This window comes from Filicampus tigris, chromosome 6 (assembly GCF_054856515.1).
Source record: "Filicampus tigris isolate MCC_2025a chromosome 6, RoL_Ftig_1.0, whole genome shotgun sequence".
Lineage (NCBI taxonomy): Eukaryota > Metazoa > Chordata > Actinopteri > Syngnathiformes > Syngnathidae > Filicampus > Filicampus tigris.
The window spans coordinates 974,745-1,001,987 of NC_141222.1; the positions used below are offsets into that span (position 1 = coordinate 974,745).

The 27,243-nt window shown below is 40.9% G+C and overlaps 3 protein-coding genes across 5 annotated transcripts in view; 2 read left to right on the forward strand and 1 right to left on the reverse strand.

The window, feature by feature from the left end:
* Positions 1 to 7,116, reverse strand: part of pmm2 (phosphomannomutase 2) — a 28,585-nt gene extending 21,469 nt beyond the window's left edge. The window contains exon 1 of the mRNA XM_086033084.1: positions 6,950 to 7,116. Within this exon, the coding sequence (XP_085889210.1) occupies positions 6,950 to 7,042 (93 nt within the window). The 5' untranslated portion in view covers positions 7,043 to 7,116. The remainder of the gene's footprint in view (positions 1 to 6,949) is intronic.
* A 1,212-nt stretch (positions 7,117 to 8,328) lies between these two features.
* On the forward strand, positions 8,329 to 10,893 carry hmgb2a (high mobility group box 2a). The gene is made up of 5 exons (XM_086033967.1): positions 8,329 to 8,493; positions 9,253 to 9,412; positions 9,609 to 9,757; positions 9,824 to 9,998; positions 10,088 to 10,893. The coding sequence occupies exons 2-5, from the start codon at positions 9,266 to 9,268 to the stop codon at positions 10,256 to 10,258; spliced, it is 642 nt and encodes a 213-aa protein (XP_085890093.1). The 5' UTR covers positions 8,329 to 8,493; positions 9,253 to 9,265; the 3' UTR covers positions 10,259 to 10,893.
* A 5,673-nt stretch (positions 10,894 to 16,566) lies between these two features.
* wdr17 (WD repeat domain 17) overlaps positions 16,567 to 27,243 on the forward strand; it is a 245,828-nt gene continuing 235,151 nt past the window's right edge. For all 3 annotated transcript variants that reach the window (XM_086033934.1, XM_086033935.1, XM_086033936.1), the window contains exons 1-5: positions 16,567 to 16,894; positions 22,594 to 22,722; positions 23,418 to 23,601; positions 23,675 to 23,905; positions 24,141 to 24,251. In XM_086033934.1, coding sequence (XP_085890060.1) covers positions 16,892 to 16,894; positions 22,594 to 22,722; positions 23,418 to 23,601; positions 23,675 to 23,905; positions 24,141 to 24,251 — 658 coding nt within the window. In that variant the 5' untranslated portion in view covers positions 16,567 to 16,891. The remainder of the gene's footprint in view (positions 16,895 to 22,593; positions 22,723 to 23,417; positions 23,602 to 23,674; positions 23,906 to 24,140; positions 24,252 to 27,243) is intronic.

The window sequence follows — 27,243 nt, forward strand, 5'->3', positions numbered from 1 at the left end:
ACTGGTGATATTTACCCCGTGGTCTTCCCAATGCGGCGGCCATCTTGGACAGGGACATTAGCTAGACTGGGGATATTCACCCCGAGGTCCCCCCAGTGCGGCGGCCATCTTGGACAGGGAAATTAGGTAGACTGGGGATACTCACCCCGAGGTCTCCCTAGTGCGGCGGCCATCTTGGGAAGGGACATTAGCTAGACTGGGGATACTCACCCTGAGTTCTCCCCGTGGCCATCTTGGGCAGGGACATTAGCTAGACTCACTCGGAGGTCTCCACATTGCGGCGGCCATCTTGAGCAATGACATTAGCTCGACTGCGGATACTCACCCTGAGCTCTCTCCAGTGTGGCGGCCAACTTGGGCAGGGACATTAGCTAGACAGGGGATACTCACCCCGAGGTTTCCTCAGTGCGGCGGACATCTTGGTAACAGACATTAGGTAGACTGGGTATACTCGTCCCGAGGTCTCCACAGTGCGGCGGCCATCTTGGCCAGGGACATTAGCTAGACTAGGGACACTCACCCCGAGGTCTCCCCAGTGCGGCGGCCATCTTGGACAGGGACATTAGCTAGACTGGGGATACTCACCCCGAGGTCTCCCTAGTGCGGCGGCCATCTCGGGAAGGAACATTAGCCAGACTGGGGATACTCATCTCCATGTGTCCCTAATGAAGCGGCCATGTTGTTCAAAATATTGGGACACCCAGAATTTTTATCCCCAGGTGTCCCTAATGAAGCGGCCATATTGTTCAAAAGTATTGGGACACCCCGATTTTTCATCCCCACGTTCCTTCCTTCTCCTCCTTTCCTTGCTTCCTAGTGTCCTTTCTTCATTTCTTCGCCTCATAGTTCCTTTCTACTATTTTGTATTATTACTTTGTTTTCTTTCTTGCTTGTTTTCTTTGCTATCTTGGTTCCTTGCTTCCTCTCTTTTTTTGATTCGATTATTCTTTGTTTTCCTTTTTCCCCTGACTTCCTTCTTTCATTGTTTTCTTACTTCCTCTTTTCTTGTTTCCCTTCTGATTTTTTTCAAGGTCTTTCAACTTCATGCACTTGCACTTATTGTAGGCTCAGCAATTTTGTGCCATCCTTGAATGGTAATTTTTAACAAGAGAGTCCCCCTTTGCACTGGAAAACGATTAGACGATTATGATCTCCAATATATGAATAGAGAAGCAGCATGTGTAGAATGGTTGAAAATGGTGACCTATTGTCTTGGTGACCTCTTGTTTTTTTGTTTTGTTTATGAACTTCTTTTGTTGGCTTGCTCAAAAACAAATAAACAAACAAAAACAAAAATTACAGTATGTGATTATGTTGTTGTTTGCTTCAAATGCTTTGTTGTTGGGTTAGGATAGTGGATCTTTTATATATGCAGTGAAAAATGCATGATGAAAAAACGAAATGCGTATATTAAGCACACAAATGCACGTATTTTGTTCATATTTGTGTTAGCAGAGTCTTTTTGCACAACATCCAACGTGATAACAAAACACAAGTTGCTTCTCTTTGCGTGAACATCCGCTTTCATGGGTACATGGGTTTTTTATTTCCACAGGTGTCATTCATTCCGTTTGATTAGGTCACGTGACTGAAGAAGTCACGTCACCAGGTTGCCATAACAACAAACAAATCATAGGGGGAAAAACAGATATAAACACATAATGAGAGCAAATCACTCAATCACTTTCTCACATTTGGAAAAGTCTATATAAACAATTTAGTTAAATACAGTCACGTTCATACACCAAACATAATCCATACATCCATTATCTAAACCGCTTCTCCTCACAAGGGTCGCGGGGAGTGCTGGAGCCTATCCCAGCAGTCTTCGGGCAGTAGGCGGGGGACACCCCGAATTGGTTACCAGCCAATCGCAGGGCACATAGAGACAAATAAACATCCACACTCACAATCACACCTAGGGGCAATTTAGAGTGTCCAATTAATCTACCATGCATGTTTTTGGAATGTGGGAGGAAACCGGAGTACCCGGAGAAAACCCACGCAGGCACGGGGAGAACATGCAAACTCCAAACAGCGAGGCCGTGGCCGGGATCGAACCCACGACCTCTGAACTGTGAGGTGGACGTGCTAACCAGTCGACCACCGTGCCGCCCTATAAATGTTTCAAACTTCATCAATTTCATTTTGGTGGCTGGCTTTGTTAAATACATCTGCAACCATTTCATTGGTTGGACAGTATTCTAAGTTTATCTGGTTATCACTCAACAAAGATCTCACAAAATGGTATTTAATGTCCACATGTTTGCAGCGATGTCTATGTACAGGGTTTTTAGCCAAAGCAATAGTACCCCGGTTGTCCTCATATATAACACACTTATAGGTCTGTCCATCAAAACAATACAGTAGCTGCTTCAAGTGTAGGGCACTCTTGCATGGTTGCAGCCAAAGCCATGTACTCAGCCTCACAAGTTGATAATGCAACTGTAGGTTGTCGTTTGGTCTTTCATGAAATTAATGGTCCCTGGTCTTTTAAACTGATACAATAACCTGTAGTGCTTTTGCGGTCACCAATATCATCAGCCCAATTAGCGTCACTGTAAGCATGGATTAGGTTGACATTTTTGCATGTCCTGAAGCAAAGTTCTTTGTTTTGAGTTGCCTTCAAGTACCTTAAGACATGCTTTACAGTTAACCATTGTTGGGTAGTTGGTCTAGTATAATACTGAGCCAGTTTGCTCACAACAAAACTTAGATCTGGTCTTGTACAGGTTGCAAGATAGATCAAACTACCAACAGCTTCTCTATACTTCCTTACATCATCCATTACTTGGGCATCATCACTGTAATCAAGTTTTTGTTCACATGGTGTGATTCTAGGTCTACAGTGCACCATATCAAACCTGTCCAGTATTTTACATACATATTTGTATTGGGACATTTTTACACAATCACCAGTTTGATCGAAGTCAATACCTAGAAAATGTGTAAGTATTCCCAAGTCTTTCATCAGAAAAATAGACTTTAGCGTTTTTGACATGTGTCAAGACAACATCATTACTGGCAGCGATGATCAAATCATCAAACCATATAATTATGTGGTCTTGCGCTTTGTCAGTTACCATACTATACACACAATGGTCAATCGGGTTCTGTATAAACTGTATTTCACACAAATAATCATGCAACATTTTATTCCAGTTGCGTCCCGATTGTTTTAGTCCATACAGGGATTTCTCCAGTTTACACACTAGTTTGTCACCTTCCTTAGATTTGACTCTATAACCCTCAGGTTGCTCAATGTAAATCTCACACTTAATTGGTGCATGTAAATAGGCAGTTTCCATTTGATGGATAATCAGATTATCCTGTGCTGCTTTTTGTGCCAATACCCTGCTACTGGTCATACTGGCTGTAGGAGAAAAGGTCTCGTCATAGTTGACACCCCTCTTTTGACTGAAACCTCTGTCAACATACCGTGCCTTGTACTTGTCCGATCCGTCATTATTATTGTTCATCGCGTAGACCCATTTACCCCCACTATTTCTTTACCCTCAGGTAGAATGGTTAAAGGGACACTGGGATGAGCTTAACATTGGCACTTATATAATAGGTTTGCATGTAAAAATGACAGCAGTACCAAAGTGCCCCCCCCAAAAGACTCTGTAGTGACTTAAGGTCTTTTTTGTGATTAGGTTTACAACAAATTTCCCCTCCCCCTTCTGGGGCGTGGCTTTTGTTATCTTTTCGGTCTCAGTGGTCTACGTCACGCGAGTAAGGCATGCGTGGTAATATTGCTCGCTATGACAGTTCTGTTGTCTAAAACGGCGACCGATCGCCACCAAAATGCAAATGCACGTTACTACTCTTGTCCACTTCAACCTGTGAAAGTATAAAAGTGTATACTTAAACAAGCTGAAGCGGACAAGAGCATGAATGCGAACACGAACCCCGACTGGTTATATTTCGGACATTTAGCGATGCTAAATGAGTGTCAGCTCTCGTTCAGGAAGGAGACCGTGGCTTGTAGCAGCAGCAGGCAGATTGAAGCCCCCCGCTTCCCTCCCCGGCTAAATAGGGGATTGGGACGGCTAATAGCAACAACTAGGAACTTCAGGCCGTTAAAACAAAAGGCGTTAGCACAACAACATTAGCTCCTTACTGTCCGCCCAGCGTGTGGAGGTGAAGATGAGCCTGTGTCTTCATGTCGCCTCAGTCACAGTCGCGTGGGGTGTCCCTGCTTGCTTGCTTGCTTGCTTACAGCCGCCACCTTCTGCCCGAGTGAAGCGGCGTGTGAGTGACGAAAGCCCTCATCGAACAGCGAACAAACATTTCTAGAGAGGCTGAGTCTGACTGCACAGCCGAGTGTGGCCGCATTGGAACGTGCCATTTCGGCTGTTACCTTGCAAATTGGACGGCGCCTTGTAAGTCGAAAATCTGGGGCCATCCATCAATCCATTATCTATACCGCTTCTCCTCACAAGCGTCGCGGGGCGTGCTGGAGCCTATCCCAACTGTCTTCAGGCAGTAGGCGGGGGACACCCTGAATTGGTTGCCAGCCAATCGCAGGGCACACAGAGACAAACATCCGCGCTATCTGGGGCCATTCCTCATCCAAATAAATGTGCACGTCTCATTTCCACTTCGGTCTCAGTTAATATCCTGACTGGTGTTTAATGCCTTGCCCGCCCTAACCGTGATCAGCAAAGAAGCAGTGTTTTTTTTTTTTAGGTTTAAGCAAAGAAGCAGTGTGCGCTGGTTTCAGCCTATGTAGCTCTGCTGACTTCCAGATTTCCTCATTCTCATATAAATCAGCCACGGAGAGGTTAATCCTTTTGATATGTTGAAGTGGGCATTAGTAGGGATGTCCACATACATGTTGGTGCCAATTGTTTGCCGTTTTTGGACGTTATAAGCAACAAAAGTACAATGATTTTCAATGGAGAGTTTGGAATCGGTCCCTAGCGTGACGCCGGCCGAACAAGGATACAACACTAGGGGCGCGGCCATTCTGCTCATTATCAAGGGGCGTTATTCATGGCGTTACTTATTTCCTAATTTCTCCAAAATTAATGGATAAAATAGAAAATGTCAACTCTTTTCATTTTCCTGATCAAAAAATATATAAAATCAACTTGTCAGTGAAAACATGGCCACCCCATCCTCCCTTTAAGGTAAATGTTGCGTTGTCTCTTAATGACTGAATTTCCTCCTCCATAGCATCAGTCCACTCTTTTGCATTCACACACCTTATTGCTTCTTCATATGTTTGAGGTACATTGCACATAGTCCGTAACAATAGTCAATGTTTGTCATATCTTCTTCAAATCCACAAACATAATCACCATATTAATCCGGTCTTTTTCTCTCTCTTTCAAGATCGCGTTTTTCTGCTGTTTTTCTCCCCTTTATTCTCAATTTCTTTTTCAATTAGTGCCCCCGGAGAATCTTCAGCGCCTGGCGTCCGTCATCCGATGCGTCACGCATTACCAGCGACAGGCTCTTGTCATCCAGTAATTGAATGAGCTCTGCATATGCCTGGGCGTTTTTCTTGTCATCATTTCCATCGTCTGCAGCGGGTTCATTCAAAATAGTGTTCTTCAGCCCCTGCAGGCAGAGGTGGCCCAAGAATTTTGTTTCCCAAAGTTCAGAATTTCTTTCGTCACCATCAAACACGAGTCTCGCCCAGCGGCTACTTGTCACTGCGCCCTTGTCCTTTTTACTCATATTGGTTGATGGGACTACTCTAATTCGATCCACAGGTGCACGCAGTGAACGTCGCGACCTTCACCTGGTAGCTCGATTTGGCTCACTGTGCGTTATGACTCATTCTGGGCCCATAACCTGTTAGCAGAGTCTGTTAACACGTTAGAACGTTCAACGTGATAACGAAACACAAGTTGCTTCTCTTTGCGTGAACATCCGCTTTCACGGATAAACGGGTTTTTATTTCCACAGGTGTCATTCATTCCATTTGATTAGGTCACGTGACTGAAGAGATCACGTCACCAGGTTGCCATAGCAACAAACAAATCATAGGGGGGAAAAACAGATATAAACACATAATGAGAGCAAATCACTCAACAATTTTAAATAGCATTTTGGGCATACATCTGGTTAGGAAGAGTGTGGTCCCCAAGTAGCACTGATGAAAAATTGCCTGCCCCCTTCCAGCATTTTACTTGCCCATCCCTGCATTACAGGGTTGGTGACCACTGCTCCTGTACATGATAGAAGTAGAATGACTGAACGATAATATGGACATTTACTAACTGTGCAATCAGCGGCAATGAGAGTGACAAGACATATAATAATGCTTTGATTTTTAAGTCACCTCCCACTCTACTTTGCAGCAGTGACTGATTCCCAACCAGAGTATTGTGACAGATCATTGTAAATTATTTTGGGAAAAAAAAATAAAGTAATTATTAATTACAAATATATCTTTGTCCAGCTATCTGCATAACTGATTTATGGTGGAAGAAACAGCAATTACAGTAAGTGTCGTACGTTAGATAGCACACAATAATCTATCCACCTGTTGCCATTCATACCTTACGTAAATCATGGCTTCCAGTGAATATCAACTTTGTGTTCACACTGAGTTAGTTTACAGTCTGGATTGGTGGTGTATGGTATTTTTTGGAATGAGTGTCTTGACTCAATAAAGATGGGGGAACTCTGCTTCACAGTAATGCTGAACATTGAAAATAAAAGCAAAGCTGACTTGACTTTAATATTCTAATAATCGCAGTTGCAGACTTAACATTAAAACAGCTTCTTGTTTACATGGTAAAGAGGCGAAGCCAACCAGTGATGACTGGACTAAGCATTATGGCAGGCTTTGTACGACCGACACCCCACTAGAAAGAGCGCTGTGGAGTCAGGCCCGGGTGGCCACTGAGGACCGGCGGACACTCACACACTCGCTCGCTCGCTCACTCGCTCATCATTCACTCGCTCACTCACTCACTCGCTCACTCTGTACCTGTCTCGGGGCTGTCAAGGTGCCGTCAACATCAAATAGGCAGAGGGTGTTGGAGTCCACGGACGCTTCTCCCGTCATGTCTAAAAGCTTCATCCGTACTCTTTTCCTGTGTGCAAGTACGTTGCCACCTACCAGACTGGAGTGTGGATGTACTAATGTAAATGTATGCAGATTTTAACCACTGAATCGTAGCACAACCCAAGTAACCGACGTGCCTACATGGCGGCCATGTTGGCGGGGGCGACATTTGCATCATAGTCAATGCATTAACATTTATATTTAGTCGTAAATCAACCATTTGCAACAGATTTTCGGGAAGGTTGCCCTTAACTGTCAACACCAAAATGTCTGCTAATAAAACAGGACATTTAGACCGAAGCTATTTTATTGTGTGTGATAGATTCTTCCCAGTTATTTGTTCTTAATCGTACGTCATTATTCGCAACCTTATGCAGCATATTCTGCCGGCATTGTTCTATCGGTTTCCTTGCCGTCCACACACAAGAAATCTGCTGACGCTTTTGCCCCTACTATCTTAGCATCAACATAGGCACGCTAACTAAAAGGGGCGTATCTAGCTCAGTTCACATTAATGGGAATGACGCTACGTTCGCCGTCTTCTTCGTTTTTGCCTTGTCGGGCAACCAACCATCCTTAAGTATTCACAGCGTCCCCTACTGTTTAATAACTCGAATCGAAAATGAATCATAAACTTGGTTTTGTAATGTTCTGTTTATTAATGAGTGGAAAGGTGAGCTGTTTTAAAAACTAGGGTGACGTCAAAAGAACGGGAAATTCAAGAAAACAGTGCTTTATCGTTCTTAACTAATCTTCATGCACTTTTCTTTTTTGTTTTCATGTAATTTCTTTACCCTTGTGAGGATAAGTGGTATCGATAATGGATGGATGGATGTCATTTCTTTGTGATATTATTTGTGGTGTGTCGCGAAAATACAATTAATTAGTCTCAGACCAGTCTCATCGGTCTCAAGCCTGCTATTTGGCATACAAATATTTTGTACGCATGGTTAGAGTAGGTTATTACGGTACTGTCAGTAGGCAACAGGTTCATCATACATGATTAGTGTGCTGCATACTCTACTGTATAATAGTAAGCAATGTTGACTCAATGTTGCTCTACATTTACTTTGTTAAATCCAAACCAAAACGAAACGAAACGAAACTAAACAAAACAAATGCTCGAAACGAAAAGAAGCCCAACAACTGTGGAGGAAACTTTTTTTTTTTAAAACTTCGAACAAAGAACCTTTCGCGCCATGTGTTTAAACCCCGCGACTGACCAATCGGTATTCAGACAAGACATATTCAAATGCTGTTTCCTTCCTTAGTATTACGACCAATCAAAAGTGACGTTTCTTTCTCGTCCTCTGGGTTCAAATTGAAACGCTCGGATTTGACCAATGCGCGGCTGGTGGGGGAGGAGTTCTGCAAGTACTTCAAGGCAAGTTAGTGTGGCGTCGCAGACCGAGACAAAACCGCTACGCTTTCTTCAGTCCGCCCTAGATTGTCTCGACTGTTAACAGGTAAGGTTACACGCTTTTAGATCATTATTATTCTGTGTTAGCCGATGTAAACCGTTTGTTGGAGGCTATTACAGGTACACGATATCCATGTTTTTGTCTCGGCGTATATCTTATACTACTGAACCTTTGGGTATAAATATATTAAACTGACCGTCATGAATTTAAAGTAATTGTTCAATGTTATTGGTGATATCGACACTATTTTCAGTGAGTACATTTGTTTGTGAGGCGCTAACTGCGTAGGCCTCCTGCTTCTTGGTAAACAACTGCAGCTGAAACGCCATTTGGTTCACAGCTTTGCACGATGGCCGCGCGTTCAACTTTCGCAACTAACTGGTTCGAAGGACCTCGCTTCATTTTGCACTCTTAATGTTGGTAATATGTTACGTTTAACGCAGGGAACACGTCGTGTGCTGGGCTAGAGTGACTTATTCAGCCCCTTATTAAGTTTTGGCCAAGTTAACTTTAGGCGGGAAGATACAAAATGGAGTCGCGTCTTTTTGTCCCTTCGAGGCAGAAAGCCGATTAAGTCCATGAAGCATCTTTCAGAATCAGTGCCCTATTTATTCGATGGCAAGATTGTTCAATACTAACAAGTTGTACTCTCTAGTTGCGTTTATTACCAACATAAAGCTCCCTCTCACATATGTACATATTTACTTAGAATATTTGTTTTAGTCGGTAAATGGTCTTTTGACGTACTCCTACAAAATTTCACTGAGTTTTGCTGAAAGTTTGACTTTTATCCATCGTCTTTAGATAAAAAGCAGCCATGACAAAGGATCCAAACAAGCCCAGAGGCAAAACCTCATCTTATGCTTTCTTTGTGGCGACCTGCCGTGAGGAGCACAAGAAGAAGCACCCAGGAACCAGTGTGGGTTTTGCAGAGTTTTCCAAAAAGTGCTCAGAAAGATGGAAGGTAATTCACACCATCCCCATTTAAAAAAAAAAAAAAAAAAAAGTTCTTGCTTGGGTATTTTGCTATAAATATAATGCTACATTTCTTATGGAACCTTTATCTTGGCATTAGTTGTAATTTACCACAGTGTTTGCATGGTGTTTTGTAAATAACTTGTTCAGTGCATTGTGCCCATGAACTTATTTATTATTTGTAGACTATGTCTGGCAAGGAAAAGCAGAAGTTTGAGGAGATGGCCAAGAATGACAAGGTTCGATATGACAGAGAAATGAAAAGTTATGTCCCTCCGAAAGGTGCTAAAAAGGGAAAAAAGAAGAAGGACCCTAATGCCCCCAAAAGGCCTCCGTAAGTTAAGAATAAATATAACATTGTGTGCGTGTGTTGGCATTAATATTATTTCCTTTTCTCTAGCTCTGCATTTTTTGTCTTCTGCTCGGACCACCGACCCAGGATCAAGGAAGAGAACCCTGGTATCTCAATTGGAGACATTGCCAAGAAGCTTGGAGAGTTGTGGTCAACACAGAGTGCTAAAGACAAGGCTCCGTATGAGGCCAAAGCTGCCAAATTGAAGGAGAAATATGAGAAGGTAATGACATTTCTCTTGCGTTGTATTTCACCAGATTTGAACAGTGTTTTGCCTAAACTTGATGTATCACCTGCACTTATCAATTGCAGGATGTTGCTGCTTACAGAGCGACAGGTGGCTCAGGGAAAACTGACGCTGGCAAGAAGAGTGGCCCAGGTAGGCCCAAGAAAGCACAACCAGTTGAAGACGATGACGATGATGATGATGATGATGATGATGATGAAGAGGATGAGGAAGATGATGATGACGAAGATGATTAATCAAGCGGTTGTTATGCATGTTTGCAATGCATTAAGCTAAATTCTTTTGTGTGGGTGTTCAAACCGTATAGCCTGCTGTCCCTGTTGATCCACTTCTTCAGGTGATCAGACCTGTTCCTTGTCAAATTCAGGGATTTAGTTATTCAGCCCCCCCCCTCAATTTGTCCCCTTATTTCTTTAGGTCCTTGTTGCTATATTAAGAGTCAACTTTTGGTTTGTTGTACCATATTGAAGGACATAACCTGCCATACGGTCACTGGACAGCAATGTATCAGCAAGGTTTTAAAGAAATGTTTTGCTTAAAGCACTGCTTAGGTTTGTGGTTAGTGGTGCTGTTCACTGTCATTTTACTCAGACTTCTAGTTTCACTTAAAAAAAAAATGCTGTCATTTTTAATGTTAAAACAATGTAGAACAGTTTTTTTTTGTAATAAAACTTTTGTATATTGGTTATAGTTATGTCATCTATTTCTCCATTTCTTTAGGAGCACATGTAATGTAATTCTCAAAACTTGCTGTGAACACTCACTCCTGAGGCATGTTTAAATCACTTTACCTTTGCAATGAAAATACTTAAGTGAACTTGTTGAGTTGTACATAAATTGTTCATGGCAAATATTAAAGTGTTGTTTTGGACTTGTTGTCCATTAGTTCTGTGATTACCAATTTGAAATGGTGTTTGACATGATGTGAGGAAATAATCCAATTTCACTAAATTTGGTCAAATTATTACAAATGTTTTCATCTATATGTCACTGGTTATAAACACAAACCTTTTGAGGTATTTCTAGTGGCCCAACACCATGCATGCTTTCTTTTTTATTTTTTGTAGCTCAACAGTAGCCTACTGTTTCCATTCAGGTCAGTGGGAGTCAGAGTTCTGTCACCTGTAATTCACCTGATGGAGATAGGTAGTATGTTTGTATGTGTTGCTTCAGATCTGCATTCATCGGGTGTAGTTCAGTGGTTATGAAGTGGTGAGACTCAAAACAAATGATTTTCCAATAGCAGAAGGTACAATTATCCTGTGAATGCACTTACCATTCATACAACTTTGTGTTAAACAAGGGCCAAGATGTCCTGCTTGATGCAATCTCACTAAAATATGTATATGCACGTGTGAATTTATAGACATATACAGGGGTGCATATAATTTTTTTCATGGGGTACTCACATGACTACCAGGAGATTGTTTTTGGTACTCACTAGTGGCACAATGGATCACATAAGTCACTGTTCGGATCGGTCACAGATTTTGAGTAACGTATTGGATTGTTTCTTTGGATCAGGAAGAACAAGATAAATAGAACTTTGTCTTTATTTGATAAAACGCTTTTGCCCATTAAAAAAAAATCAACCCCTAATGTCTAAAATGGCCATTTAGGATTTAAGAACACAACACAATACAGTATAAGGCAGGATACACTCTTATTTTGTAAATGCTATAGTGTATATATTCCAAGGTATCCTGCCAAACATTTTGTGCTAAGTGTTTGCTTTGAATTATTTATTGAGCAAGTGTTTATAAAATAAATGAAGAAAAAGTTTGATTATTTTTCATAAAAAGGCCTTGCAGTGCAATTTAAGGCACCTTCCTTTCAACATGGGCATCATGGTCAACAATATTGAAAAAGTTAAAACAAAAAGTACTGTAAGCCAAAGAACTGTCTTGTACCGTATCATACAATGACAGCGCAATTAACCAGCGGTTTGATCACGTCCTAAATTAGAGACTGAATATGATTTCGGGACGGCATTGCTTCCGTGTTGGTGGCACATGTTAAAACTGCCGTAACGTCGAAAATAGAAGTCAAGTTAGCCTTTACGCAACCATGAGGGCCAACAAGTAAAAGTACACTAAGGCAGGGGTTCCCAAGCACCAGGCTGCGGACCAGTACCGGGCCGCGGGCCACTTTGGACCCCCCCGCTGACGGTGAAGGCAAGTTGTCTCCGGTGCGTAACGCAAATATTAAATACACTGTAATATTCTTTGAATGAATGTTTTCCGAGTGGTCCCTGAAGTGCACACGAATGTTAACATGCTAGCGTCTCCACCGCGTAATGTTATTGCTAATATCGCTAGCAAATGAGTACAACCAACAGACGTATTGGGCCCCACTCAAATGCTGAATACTGAATGTGCACACGAACCCCGAACCCCGGACATTTAGCTACGCCAAACTCGTATCAACTCCCAGGAGGGAGATGGCGGCTTGCAGTGAGCAGTGGGGCAGGCAGATTGGATCTTTATACACCCACCTCCTTCCATCCCTGGCTAAAGGTAGAATAACGGGACGCCTAATGGCAAAAACTAGCTTCAGGGTGTTAAAACAAAAGGCGTTAGCACAAAAACATTAGCTCCTTACTGTCTACCCAGCATGTGGAGGTGAACATGAGCCTGTGTCTTCATGTCACAGGGTAGCCTCCCGAGCAGTCGCGTGCGGTGTCCGACACTGTTTGCAGCCGCCACCTTCTGCGTGAGTGAAGCAGCGTGAGAGTGAGGTAAGCCCTCATCAAACAAGCACCAATTTTCAGTGAACAAAAAGTTCAGTGAGGCTGACTGCATAGCCAAGTGTGGCCGCATTGGAACGTGCCATTTCGGCTGTTACGTTCCAAATTGGACAGTGTGTTGTAGGTCGAAAAACTTTTCTCATCTTGTGTCTTTGATCTTTTCATTCCATCAACAATTTACAGAAAAATATGGAATATTGTGGAGATAGTTCGAATTGCGATTAATTACGATCATTCATTCATTATCCATACCGCTTATCCTCACAAGGGTCGCGGGCGTGCTGGAGCCTATCCCAGCTGTCCCAGCAGTAGGCGGGGGACACCCTGAATTGGTTGCCAGCCAATCGCAGGGCACACAGAGACAAACATCCGCACTCACAATCACACCTAGGGGCAATTTAGACAGTCCAATCAACTTACCACGCATGTTTTTGGAATGTGGGAGGAAACCGGAGTACCCGGAGGAAACCCACGCAGGCACGGGGAGAACATGCAAACTCCACACAGGGAGGCCGGAGCTGGGATCGAACCCACAACCTCTGAACTGTGAGGCGGACGTGCTAACCAGTCGACCACCGTGCCGCCTAATTACGATCAATTATTTTTCAAATTATCAAATTATTTTTAAGCCTTTTTTAATTTGCAATCGTTTGACAGCCGTAGTGTGTATATATATATATATATATATATATATATATATATATATCATGCTCGGTAGGTAAATTGCCGCACATTTACCGCGTCACATGCAGGTGCCGCACTCTTGAAACGCGGTCAAGTAGGGAAAAAGGGTGTGGTGTTCCTTGCGGTCCCATATTATTTTTATTTCACTGATGACAACGCTGTGTGTGTCAGTTATTTGTGTTTGATATTTTTTCTTAGTTTGGCAGTGTGTCGGCTCGTGCGGCAACTGCGTATGACGTAAACATTACGTTCTCGACGCCGATTGGCTGTCGCCTGCAAGGGATAGCCTGGACCACGTGGGTCAATTGAATATGCAGGACAGAAACCGGGGATGGAGGGCTGATGCCCAGCTGTGTATGTTTGTGTTTGTGTATATTGGGCAAGTTACTTCCAAAATATAATATATTACATATTACCAGTTAGTTGCATGTGAAAGTAATACGTTTCTTTACAATATTACTCTATTTGTAGAGTATGTAGAGTAATGCGTTACTCAAGTTTAAGTTACTTTTAGGTTACTTTTTCAAAAATCGGGGATTCATTTATCTAATAATGATTTCAAGACCTTAAAAGGAAAATGTAAAATTTGCTGCCATACTCTAGCTGGTAAAGTTAACTTATGAGCATATTTAACTATATAGTGTGGTCTGTAATATTAAATGTTTCGACTCTATGGTGTGGTGGCACATCACTACCTTTGATCAATATGTGTATCAATAAGATTGATTTTTTAAATATAAATATTGGAACTGATATTTTGTCCAGTAAATAAATAATCACAGACTATAAACCACAAATGAAATTATCATTATTCTCAAATTAATTTACACACTGGGGGCGGCATGGCTCAGTGGTAGAGTGGTCCTTTCCCAACCGGCAGGTTGTGGGTTCAATCCCCGGCCATTGTGACCATGTTGAAGTATCCTTGAGCCAGATACTGAACCCCCGAGTTGCTCCCGATGCTGCGTCATCAAGGAGTAGATGAGGTACAGTGTGAAGCGTTTTGAGTACCAAAGGTAGAAAAGCGCTATAGAAGTGACAGTCCATTTGCCATTTACACACAAATAATAGTGATGCATAACATATAATCAGATAGATAGATGGATGGATGGATGGATAGATAGATAGAAAGAAACACACAGACAGAGCATGTGTAATAAAAGCAAAAATATGTATTGAAGTCAAAACTGACCTGACTAAATGATTTTTCCTTTTTCATTATTATTTTTCTATTTAAAATAATTGAAAGTTCAGTTAGTTCTAATTTTCTTTTACTACATTGAGACAAAGTTTCGAGGTGATTTAAAAAAAAAAAGGTAAATAAGAAACGAGCGCATCAGACTCTAATAATGGCGTCTTTTGTAGTTTGTCCGATTGTTGGTGCCTAGCGTGACGTCATTTGTCACCGGCAGATGATTTGCGTTTTGATTGTGAACAGCCAATCAGAATCACTACGTTTTACATATGGCAATTGATGGCACTAAGTTCATTAAATCATATCTAAAAAGCACAGTGACTTATTTTTTTGCAAATTATTCGCTCCGTTTTACTTAGGTTTGTTCCTGCTTGTATTTTGTGTCGATGATTTGCATTTTATTTTATGAAACTGTGACAGTGATTATTGTCACAAACAATAACTTCTCAGCCCTTCAAGATGTTGTCAATGGTGGAAAGACAGTTGAATTACATGGCAGAGAGTTGACTCGCTCACTCAAGTTCCAAGTAGACAGGAACTTTTTATTTAAGTATTCTTGGAAGTAATATGTTATGATCAAGTGATGTTATGAACAGACCTACTTGTTAAATGTAAAATACAGATGTCAACATATGTATTATAGTCCTGAAATTTGTGCCCAAAAAAATCGGAGTAACAAGTTACATTACTTCGTTACTGCCTAAATGTAAAGCATTACTGTACTGCGTTACTTTTGTAACACGTTACCCCAACACTGTGTATATGTATATATATATATATATATATATATATATATATATATATATATTATTTTTTTTTTTTTGGTTTGTTTTTTTGTTTTGTTTTTAAACAGTGCAAGAAAAAAGCATATTTAAATTTGCTGATTCTACCTCTAGGTGTCAGTAATGCCTAAGGCATGGAGTTCAATTGGCGTTATTGTTGGAAAAAACAACCCAGAAATCGAGATGCACTGACTACGGCGCTTCGTTTTCATACGTTGCTAAAAGTACACTGTCCTTTCCTAAATTTGAAAGGAAGCGTCTTTCCATCCCTCCGTGACCCGATGGCTTGTACCACAATGGTTAATAAAAGGTGTTATAAGAGTTAACAGCTGCTGAAGAAGAGATCTCTGTATCTTCAATCGATTGCTCATACTAAAGTTACCGGTATGTCACTCACTCAGGTTTCAATTTTTACTCGTCGAACTGAATGAGAGCATTTGCAGCATTGAATTTTTAGTGAGTTGCACTTTTGTTCGAGGAATTAAAAACACATTTTACAGTCTTAAATCCAGTTTCAAGTTTATTGGGATATATTTCTTAACAAAAAAAAAAAAAAAATCAAATTCAGATCGAACACATCAGTTTCAAATTAAACAATAAATATACAATTTATGTAATTCAATGATTCAGTTTTTCAATTCAAATAGTCAAATTTCGATTTAATAATTCAGTTTTCAATTCATATATTCAAGTTAAGCAATTCAGTTTCTAGTGGCACAAATATCCACCCAAAGAGACTGCCATCACAATTGTGCAGTTAAATATAAAAATACAAAATACAACATAAAACACTTGATGTCTCAAGAACTCAAAACACAACAATTCTCCCAACCATTATTTTCAATCTCATTCACACAAACTAAATAGGCATGTCAACACGTATTAAAAACAATATTAACAGAACATAAACCATGGATAGCATATTAAGATAATGGTAACGAATGGAGGATGATAGCAGCGACGTTAACCTTATCAAAATCAAAGATAGACTGCCACAAGATGGACGCTGCGCGCAGATACAGGCAATACTACTGGGTCCCAACAGGGACGAAAAGTACAGACATGCATATCTCCTTGAACAACAAATGGTCAAAAGGCGACACCTTGTGGCAGCCACTAATCACTACCTTACACAGATATGAAGACATACCGGTTCGAGTTTATTCTTCTACTAGCTTGAAAGTGAGCCATACATTGGCGCAGTAAGCCTGATCTCGCACTTAAACACGGAGACGATGCCATGTAGAAATCACGGCTGATCACTTCCACGTACATATGGACCGTGCTTGAGCAGTAGAAGACGTACGTGCATGACTGGCAGTAAGGACGACCAATAACGGATTAAATCGAGCTTTCGAGCTGCCCAATCGGTGCCGCCATTGAGGCCTCCTTCAGCAGAGGGACCGCTGGTATAGCTTTAGTATCGAGGAGCTGTCCATTGTGCTCAAGAAGCCAACTACTGATGGTAAGCAGACGACCACTGAAGCGCGATTTAGCACACACTTCGCGCTTTGATGTCAAGCAGCAGCGGTGGCACTCCAACACACCCCCAAAACCGACATAGGGCGAATGTGACATACGCGTGCCTGTGATGTAGACGAGGGCGATCTGCGACGTAGACAGTTTCCTTGGATATTAGTTAGCTGTGGTGAAACCTGTTGATGTCATCTTTACACTCTTAAAGGAGGACAACCAACATTAATGCGATTTAAAATTTAGTATTTTTAAACGCGAGTTTAACAAGTTGGGCTAGAGGTAGCTAACGTCAGGTTAATTTATTGGTTATATTTACACGGATTCGTCGTTCAGTGTTGCTGTCGTTCACAAACGGAAACGTTTCTGCGTTATAGGCATAATCTGAATCAAGCGACCATACTTAGCAAGAGAAAAACGAGCCTGTCTCAGCATCATTGGAAATGGTCGATTTATTTAATTACTAATAAAACGACAGCAGAGAGACGCGCGACAGAACTATCAGCACCAAACCTCTTTGTTTTTACCTTTAAAACGCAGACATTGTCATCTTCTTCACCAACAAGTACTGTAGTGCCAAATAGAAGTAGAAGTCACAGCGGACAAAGAGGCCTGCAAGTGTCAGGCACATACACGGTGCCGAACAAGCAGCATAACACCTTCTTTGTAGTCCGCTGATAGTGTAGTGGTACACACGCCTGAGTTGTGTGCGGGCAGCGTGGGATCGATTCCCGCTCAGTGACAGTGTCTCTATGTGTGCCCTGCGACTGGCTGGCGACCAGTTCGGGGTGTAGTCTGCCTTCGCCCATTGACGGCTGGGATAGGCTCCAGCAACTCCCCGCGACCCTATATAGGATAAGCGGTTTGGAAGATGACATGACATGACATGACACCTTCTTTGTATACATGAGCTGTCTTATTTTGACCACAGCGAACTCAGACCTATAACAGGCATTTGACTAACATGCTGCAACTGGCTTTTCACTTTGAGGGATGTGGATGTCGTTTGGCTTCATTTGTACTTTGACACTCAGTACATGGTTCATCACACCAGCTTGTTGCACAACTATTGTTAATATCAATATTGCTCATCACCCCAGAAACTGTTGTTATACTGTTAGATGGATACATGTTGCAACCGTTCGAGCAATGCTGCTACTGTATATTTTCAGGTGGGACAATTAGAGAAATGGATTCTATGAATACTGTAAGACGGGTATGCATGCTGCTGCTGTCCGTGGTGCTGAAAACTGATAATGAAAGCAAACTTGTGGGCCAAGGAAGAACCCCGCAGATGTATCAGTACTAACATTTTAAGTAGAATTAAATGTACAAGTAAGGGGGAAATAAAAGGGACAGACTAATTGACATAACCAAATAAACAACTAGGCAATTTCACCTATGTATCAGTACTAACATTTTAAGTAGAATTAAATGTACAAGTAAGGGGGAAATAAAAGGGCCAGACTAATTGACATAACCAAATAAACAACTAGACCTATAAAGGAAGTAGGACAAAAATTACAGGAAAAAAATGGATCCCCACCCTGATGTATGTTCATTTTTTCGTTTGACTGTTAAATTGTAAATTATTTTTTGGATGATTCCTTGTTATGTAACTGTAAAAATAATGGGAAGCTTAATAGTATGTCAAAGCACTCATTTAAACAGCACGACAGTTACATGTTCATCATTAGATTCATTGTATTAATTTAGCCATGCGCTTTCCAATACAAATTTCACCATAAACGAGAATTCAATCAGTCATCACCATTATTGGCCATTTTCAGAGGTTTAATATAGGGACATTGAAATATTCTGGAGTTCATAACCTATATTTCTGCTCCCTTTTTTTTTTTTTAATTAAACCTCCCCATCAACACGTTATTCAGTCAGGAGATAAGCAGTTGTTTTAGCCAATCACTGTTCAGATTAGTGCAATCCTCTTCACATACTGTAGGTAATCTCGTCCTTTTCAAACAGTGGCGCTACAGTATATATTTTGTACTAAAAGTGATATAAGTGGAATTGGAGACAGTTATCATCAGAGGCCAATTGATTAATTGGCCGGCCAACTTCAAACATTAGCCAAAATAAGCGCCAAATGGCCCATATTTGCCAATTGTTTTTACCTTTATGTACTCTAACCATTTACAGCAATTGTCCACGAGTAACACTGTTCTCATTATTTATTACACATTACTCTGTATCATAACCCTTTATCCTTAAATATATGTAATGAAATTTGTTGATTAGGTCATTCTATAAACCTATCATTGTAAACTGAAAAGCAAATCTGATTTTTTTTTACAAGATGTAGGTGAGCAATGCAAGTTGTTCAAGGAAATGGCCAGGGGTACATTTTAGGAAGCATGTTCATCAAACACTGAGTCTAATCCTGAACTCTGGGTTGACCTACTCTGAGCTAGGAAACTCAGATTTTCCGGGTCCAGAACATCTGATTTCAGTCAGATTACTCAACTCAAAGTAAATTCACCTGGAGTTAAGCGCGTGCAATGGCAACCATGAAAAGACAGCATGAATGATTTGCTGAGTCACCCGTGGCAACGAGCGAGGGACGTGGGAAAACATTGCTGTTTGGGTCAATATATGTGTAAATTTCAAGTCCTTTGTAATCACAATAATTTAACAGAGGAAAACTGCTTGCTTCCGCCGATGAATTTATTTCATTTAGGTGCAAGCTCGCAGGGGGGAAGCACACTTAACATCTGATGATATATAAAAAAAAATGTTCAAACATACCTTGGCATAATCTCATGGGTGTACACTGAAAAAAATTATTGGATTTACTCAATTATATTTCATCAGGTGGTGGCACAAAATAAAATAATCTGGAGCCAGATACATTTTTAAGTAGATGTGTCATCTACTTGATTACGTGCAACCACATTAAAGGAATTGTGTAAATATTCAACTGAAACCTATTTCAGTGAATGTAGATGATGAGCTGTCACGTGAAATGGTATTGCTCAAAAAAGATAATTTTCTGGAAATGCTAAAACATCACTGCGATGTCTGAGCTCCCTTTTAGTTCTCTGCGTAGTAATGCTGCACCTTAATCCACGTACGGGATCATTATCATAAAGACATGTCACGTTTGTCTCCACTTTCACTGAAAAAATGGTGTGTTGAATTTACTCACTTTTATTTCATCAAGTGGTTGCACAAAATAAATTCATATGGATCCTGATACATTTATTTAGTAGATGTATATGTCTACTTTAAAAATTATTTTAATCCAGATGATTATATTTCGTGCAACCACTTTACAAAATAAAATTATACGCTATGATTTTTATTTTTTTAATTCTTAATGTTTTATTTCTCTTCCTGTCATGCTCTTGGTGTTTTATGTAAATCACTTTGAGTTGTCTAGTGCATGAAATATGCTACACTAATATTCTTGCCTTGCCTTGCTTACGACAAAACTCGCCTGGGTGAACTGAAGGAATGAGTAAATTAAAAGTGGTGTGTGGCTCAGAAAGAGGGTGGAGACAGAGTGAAACTCGAGATTTACTTAGATAAATCTGCTCCTGACCAGGTTAGGTTCAGAGTGTCTGTTACTGCAGTAACTGACAAGGAGCTTAAGTTACCTCTCTCTATTAAACCGGCTAGAGTTACCCCACTTTCTCTGGTTTGAGTTAACTCCCTTCTTGAAACAGAACAGTCAGACTTTTCTTCATTTCAGGGTTAGCAGACTCTGAGTTTTCACTAAACCTGCTTCCTGAAATGGACCATTGATGTCACTATTTTACACAGACGCTATTTTAATACCCCTCATTCGCCACTAAAAAAAAAGGTTTTGTTGAATTTACTCACTTTTGTTTCATCAAGTGGTTGCACAAAATAAAATCATCTTGATCCAGATACATTTATATAATAGATGTATAATCTACTTAAAAAAAATCTAAATACAGATGATTATATTTTGTACAATCACTTGATGAAACAAAAGTGAGTAAATTCAACAAAAACTTTTGTTTTTAAAATTGAGTAAATTCAAAAGAAACATTATTTCAGTGATACTGTGCCTGATGGACTTTTCATATACTGACTCAGATTTACAGACGACAGAACAAGGCTATGCCAAAACTCACCTGCGAACGGAATGAATGAGTAAATGAAATGGAGTGTGTGGCTCTGAAAGAGGGCGGAGACAGAGAGAAGCTTGAGTTTCATTGAGATAAACACCAGGTTTGGTTCAAAGAGTCTATTACTGTGGTAACTGACCAAGAGCTTAAAGAGGACGTCAACCCAAACATTTTTTCAAGAATATGTTCTATGCAAGCCACTACCTGTAATTGAATCAAGGCATTCGGATAAATATTGCATTTGTGGAATAAGAGTTAATCCACCCATTTTTAGTCATCTCTGAGGGTGGCCAGTTTGTCACTTCTGTCGACTGAAAAATACATCACAACTGTTCAGGGCTCAGGTAACGACCAATCACGGCTGATCTGTTTTCTGAAGCTGAGCCTTGATTGGTCGTTACCTGAGCCCTGAACAGTTGTGATGTCGGCTGCGCCATCGATCCAAAGGATTACACGATTCTTTGAGGAGTATTTCCCCCTTTGGATTGACTGGGCCAAACCAGAGGTAAGGGCTTTTTGGCAGTGACTTTAATCACTGGATTTGTGCAAAACAACTCTCACTATGTATTGGGGTGTTGAACAATATCCTTTCGTGGGATTCCAACCTCCCACACCCCCCAAAAAATATGCTTATAAATATCAAAGTCAGTCAGACACACACCTACGCGCACACATGCAAACGCACGGACACACACGCACGCACACACATGAAAGTGCCTGTATAGAACACAATGTTCATACATTGTTTGCAAATTGTGTAAAGATACTTGAACATACATTGTTTTTTGCCATGAAAATTGCTTTTTTATAATGTTGGTAGGGGGGTTATAAGAAAAGAACTGGTTCTATAACTGAGGTGTCATAAAAGAAAAAAATATTGGTGTCAAAGTTGAAGTTTTACTTGAAATAAGTCTTTTCCCAAAACCCTCGATTTCCCTTTTTTTTTCCAGAAACAGGATTTTCAGTGAAACTTGCCTATGTTCTACTGCAGATTACTCAAGAATGAATAATGCTTGAAATAAACTTATCTTCTTTTCTGATGAAAGAAGAGAGTCTAATCTTTCTTTTGGTAGGTCCCATGTCTATATAGCCATAAAACACAATATTCTGTGGGCCTTCAAAGATGGGTCAAAATCCTTGAAAATGGCTGGCACTCAGGGGCTTAGCTGCGCTGCAAATGACTGGCATTTAATGAGTTAATCAGAATACCGTGTTTCAACTAGTGGGCCTGCTGGGAACATGTCATCATCTTCCAAACCGCTTATCCTATATAAGGTCGCGGGGAGTTGCTGGAGCCTATCCCAGCCGTCAATGGGCGAAGGCAGACTACACCCCGAACTGGTCGCCAGCCAGTCGCAGGGCACATGCTGGGAACATATTCTTGAAAAAATGTGTTTGGGTTGATTTCCCCAATAAGTTAACTCTCCCTCTGAGTTACCTCGCTTTTTGAAAAGAAAACTCAAGAGTTTCCCTCATTTCAGGGTTAGCGGACTTTGAGTTTTCACTAAACCTGTTTGTGAAACAGACCCCTGAGCTAATGAGTCCTTTCAATATTGTTGATACGTGTGTGTTTGTCTAGGTGAGGATGGCCAAGGTGAAGCAGGTGGGTTTGCTTGCAGCAGGCTGTCAGCCCTGGAATAATGACGTATGCGCTGCAAGTGGAGAGCGCTTTGCCTACTGTGCTACCCTTGCTATTTATATCTACCAGGTAAACTGTTTGCATTCATATTTTAACCTGTCTCACTGTGATACCTAATTGTAATTTTCAATTTTCAATCATACAGCTAGTGAACTTTTAATTGAGCAATAGGCTTTGGTTAGGTTAGGTAGATATTTTATTCATACTTTATTAGCAGGGCTGGGCATTTTCCTAAAATTTCCCGGTTCGTTTATCACCTTCCGTGATATGAATGCCCTGCTCTGTTTATTAGTAAATAATGCTATATAATAGATACAGTTTGCAAGCTCATATAAAAAAAATACAAAACTGATTTCCACACTTTTTGTAGAGGTCAGTATACAATAATTCATGTTCACCTTTTGGTTGAACATAATTCCACCACCCATGGGTTTTGTCATCATCCGTGAAACATAAATTACTCTGCTAAATAACAGACACATTGATGAATAAATACAGCACTCCATCAACTGTATCTCACTTTTGCAAAAAGTTTGATGGAGGTCTCATAGTTGCTATATATGGTCAGTACTCAGTAGTGTTTTAGGTGGATCAGAGACCCTTGCACAATACCGGAGTACATGCTACTGTATACTGTATGTAACGTATAAAGCACTGTTGATTCTGGTGTCATTATTATTATCCAATTGTAATCTGAAAATCAGACATCCACACTTCACCGAAAACCAACAGGACACCACTGAACTCTGACTTGTCTGTTGTAGTTGGACCAGCAGTACAATGAATTCAAGTTGAGGTCCATCATGTCAGAACACAAAAAGACTATAACGGCCATCAGTTGGTGTCCTGATAATCCTGATCTGTTTGCATCAGCTTCAGCTGATAACCTGCTCATTGTGTGGAATGTAGCCGAACAAAAGGCTGTAGCACGACTGGACAACACAAAAGGTGGGATGGCTGATCCAAGCTGTGTTACATTGTCAGAAAGTTGTACATCATCACAGCATGTCCATTTTTTCAGGTGTCCCTGCCGCAGTCAGTTGGTGCTGGAATTCAGCTGATGGTGTGGCGTTTGTCTCGCAACGTGGCCCACTGTATATTTGGGTCAATGGGAATTCTGACTCTGGATTGACAGTGCATAAAGAGGCCCACTCTTTCCTGTCTGACATCTGTCTCTTCAGATGGCACCCAACCAAAAAGGGAAAACTGGTATTTGGACACACAGATGGAAGTTTGTCTATTTTTCAGCCAGGTATGTATGGTTTTCCGCAATATCCACTTTCCACCATTTCATTTTTTGCACTGCTCTTTGCAGCAAAGATACACACATGAGTCAAGTTGCTGTAAACACACCCACACATACACATACCACACACACACACACACACACACACACACACACCCCCCCCCCACACACACACACACCCACACACACACACACCCACACACACAGTCTTAATGCCTCATTCGCCCTGTGTGTACTGTAGGATGTAAAAGTCAAAAGCATGTGTTGCGCCCTGAGTCTTTGGAGGGAACAGATGAAGAGGACCCAGTCAGTGCCCTGGAATGGGACCCTTTGTCAACAGACTACTTATTAGGTTGGGAAAATTAAGAATCATCACTCATCACATTTATGGCCATTGTATGTGTAAAACAAAACTGTTACCAAGTGGAAAATGGTTGTTGATTTCTGTCTATTGCCTGTAACCACAAAAGCTGACTGACAGAAAAAGCTTGGAGAAATGCAGCAAGAAATGGTGATGGTTGTTGATAGCAGATTGGCACTGGTTCAACAAGCAGTCACAATTTACCACCCTTTATTGTTGCATGTCTTAAACCCACAGTTGGAAGGGTTACTTTAAAAACCTATTCCGATACAGTTACAAGTTACCTGTAACCTAATTCCCAAGCCTGGGAAAAGGGAGCAGAGAAAAAAATAGAAGCAGCTGTAAAGAGGGCCAAACAAATAGTTCAACTAAATGCAGAAGATAAGACAAATAAGCCTTTAGTCGTGTTTTGAGCATTTCTACTGAGGTAGCTGCTCTAATATCCGCGGGTAGGGCATTCTAAAACATTGGTCCCCGAATAGAAAACGCTCTGAAACCAGCAGACTTCTTTTTGGCTCTCGGGATCACTAAACGGCCAGCATTTTGTGACCGAAGGTTTCGGGACGGAAAATATGGTATCACTAGGTCAACGAGATAGGAAGGTGCTAAGCCGTGCAATATTTTGTAGGTAAGTAGCAAAACCTCAAACTTTCTCGTCCATGTCAGGAGTCTTACTGCAGAATTTTGGACTAGCTGCAGACTTTTAATACTAGACATGGGAAGACCAGAGAGCAAAATGTTACAATAATCAAGGGGCGACGTAACAAACGCATGGATTAAAATTTCGGCATCACTATTTGATAGAATTGGACAATTTTTTGCAATATTACGGAGATGGAAAAATGTAGTTCTAGTAACATTGTTAATGTGCATTTAAAAAGACAGAGTTGAGTCAAATATAACACTGAGATTTTTGGTTGAATCACTTTGGGTAATAGTACTGTTGGAGTTATTTGGGTCACTAGGGCGCAAGCCCAATTAGCAATTCATAAAAACAACTAGTTACTCACTGCGTGTTCGTTTTATCTTTCTAGAAGGCATCCGATGTAAATAAAGGCTCACACAAGTTGATTGAATTTTCCGTCTGTTTCTTTCAGTCTCTGAAGTACAGGAATCTGACAAAAGTAAAGATGGGCTGCTTTCCTTAACCTCGCGAGGACCCGTACCCAATACAGGAACAGTCAGAAAAGAGCTAAAAGTGCAACCCTCACATATATATCATATTGCCCTAACAGAGAAATCTGATCAAAAAATGTCAGTAGACCCGAATCTCCTCCCTCCGTGGTTTATCACTCCAAGTCCCAGGTCATCTTGGCGCCTCGAGTCCTTCCCCCGGCTGGCGGCTCCAGAGTCCCAAGGACTCAGCCCTGTGAAACAACTCGAGGCCACAAGCTTGTGTGCACATGCGTCTAAAGATAAAAACGTGCATAGCAATTGTATGTGAATGTCTGTTGGTGTGTGCGTGTGGGTGTACGCGTGTGTGTGAGTTACACAAGACGCAAGAGTTTTCTTTCCTCTTTGACTATTAATTATGTTATATGAGTGCTTATATGTAAAGATGTTTAGATGATTGTGTATGAAGACCATAATATCATTACAAAAATGTGTAACACAATTACTATCTGATCCATATATCACTAATATACTGATTCACATAAAACCATAAGTATCAATATGCAATACAATAATAACTTGACTAACATCTAGCTAACATATTGGCTTGTATAAAGTCATCCATACCCTTCAATACATTTATCGAGACTCAGAGTGGTGTCCTTAAATGGGTGCCAATGACAAGTAGGGCCAATAATCAACATCTCGGTTTTAACTGAGTTAAAAAGCAAAAAATTATGAAACATCCATTGTTTAATTTTAGCAAGGCATGCCTCTAGATTACAGCAATTCGCCGGGTTTATTATCTCCAGCGGCATATATAATTGAGTATCATCAGCATAACAGTGAAACCTAATGTTATATTTACGAATTATATCACCAAGCGGAAGCATGTAGATGCTAAACAATAAGGGTCCTAGTACGCATCCCTGTGGGACTCCACATGTAACATTAAAAAACTCATATGTCACATTGCTATGAATTACACGGTGTGTCCTCTCTGACAGGTAAGAGCTAAATCAAGGAAGTGCTAAGCCTGAGATACCAACACATGCTTCAAGGCGTTCTAATAGTATGTTTTGATCAACGGTGTCAAAAGCAGCGCTAAGATTGAGTAAGAGTAGTATTGATGAGGTGTCGGAGTCCATAGCTAGTAGAAGATCATTAGTCATTTTAGCAAGGCCCGTCTCACTAGAGTGATCAGCTTTAAATCCTGACTGAAGAGTTTCAAATTGATTATTAGTGGCCATATAGTCACTGAGCTGTTGTTGCGCTACAACCTTTTCAAGAATTATGTATGACAGCCACAGCCATACTGTTCATATGTCTACACATTCAGCATCGTGGTCAAGTCAAAGACATTTTTGACATTTGGATTTCTTCATTTATCACACTGTTTTGGTAAGTACTTCACACATTGTAATCTTTTGAAAATGAGTTGCCTTGTAACTGAGCATGTGTGTTGAACAGTGTTTGACAGGATGTGTTTGGTGCTGCAGTAGTGCTCGTGTGCGTCTCTGAACCAAAGTGAGTGCACTAACAACTAATCTATTATAGTGTATAGTGTGTTTATTAATCATGCCGCTGTGTGTATTCAAGTATGTGATTTATTTAGCTTCGTCGCCGTGGTCCGGTGCATCTCTTTGAAGTTTGCCGCGTAACTAATTGAGCGTCTCAAACACGACGCACAGATGTTAATATATTCCTTTCTGAATGTTAGTGCTTAGAAAGAATCATGCTCAAGTACAGTGTACTTAGTTACATGTTTGGTGCCTCTTTGGCACGTCAGGTCTGGCGTGGGTTGGGCATCGTGTACTTTGTATGGGTAATCCCACTGCACGACTTCCGCGCCGGTAGTCGGCCTCTGGTT

What these genes read in the sequence shown, in the direction of transcription:
- hmgb2a (XM_086033967.1), top strand. Translation starts at nt 9,266, where the DNA reads ATGACAAAGGATCCAAACAAGCCCAGAGGCAAAACCTCATCTTATGCT. An exon ending in AGTGCTCAGAAAGATGGAAG is followed by an intron (nt 9,413 to 9,608) that starts GTAATTCACACC and finishes TATTATTTGTAG; the next exon opens with ACTATGTCTGGCAAGGAAAA. An exon ending in AATGCCCCCAAAAGGCCTCC is followed by an intron (nt 9,758 to 9,823) that starts GTAAGTTAAGAA and finishes CCTTTTCTCTAG; the next exon opens with CTCTGCATTTTTTGTCTTCT.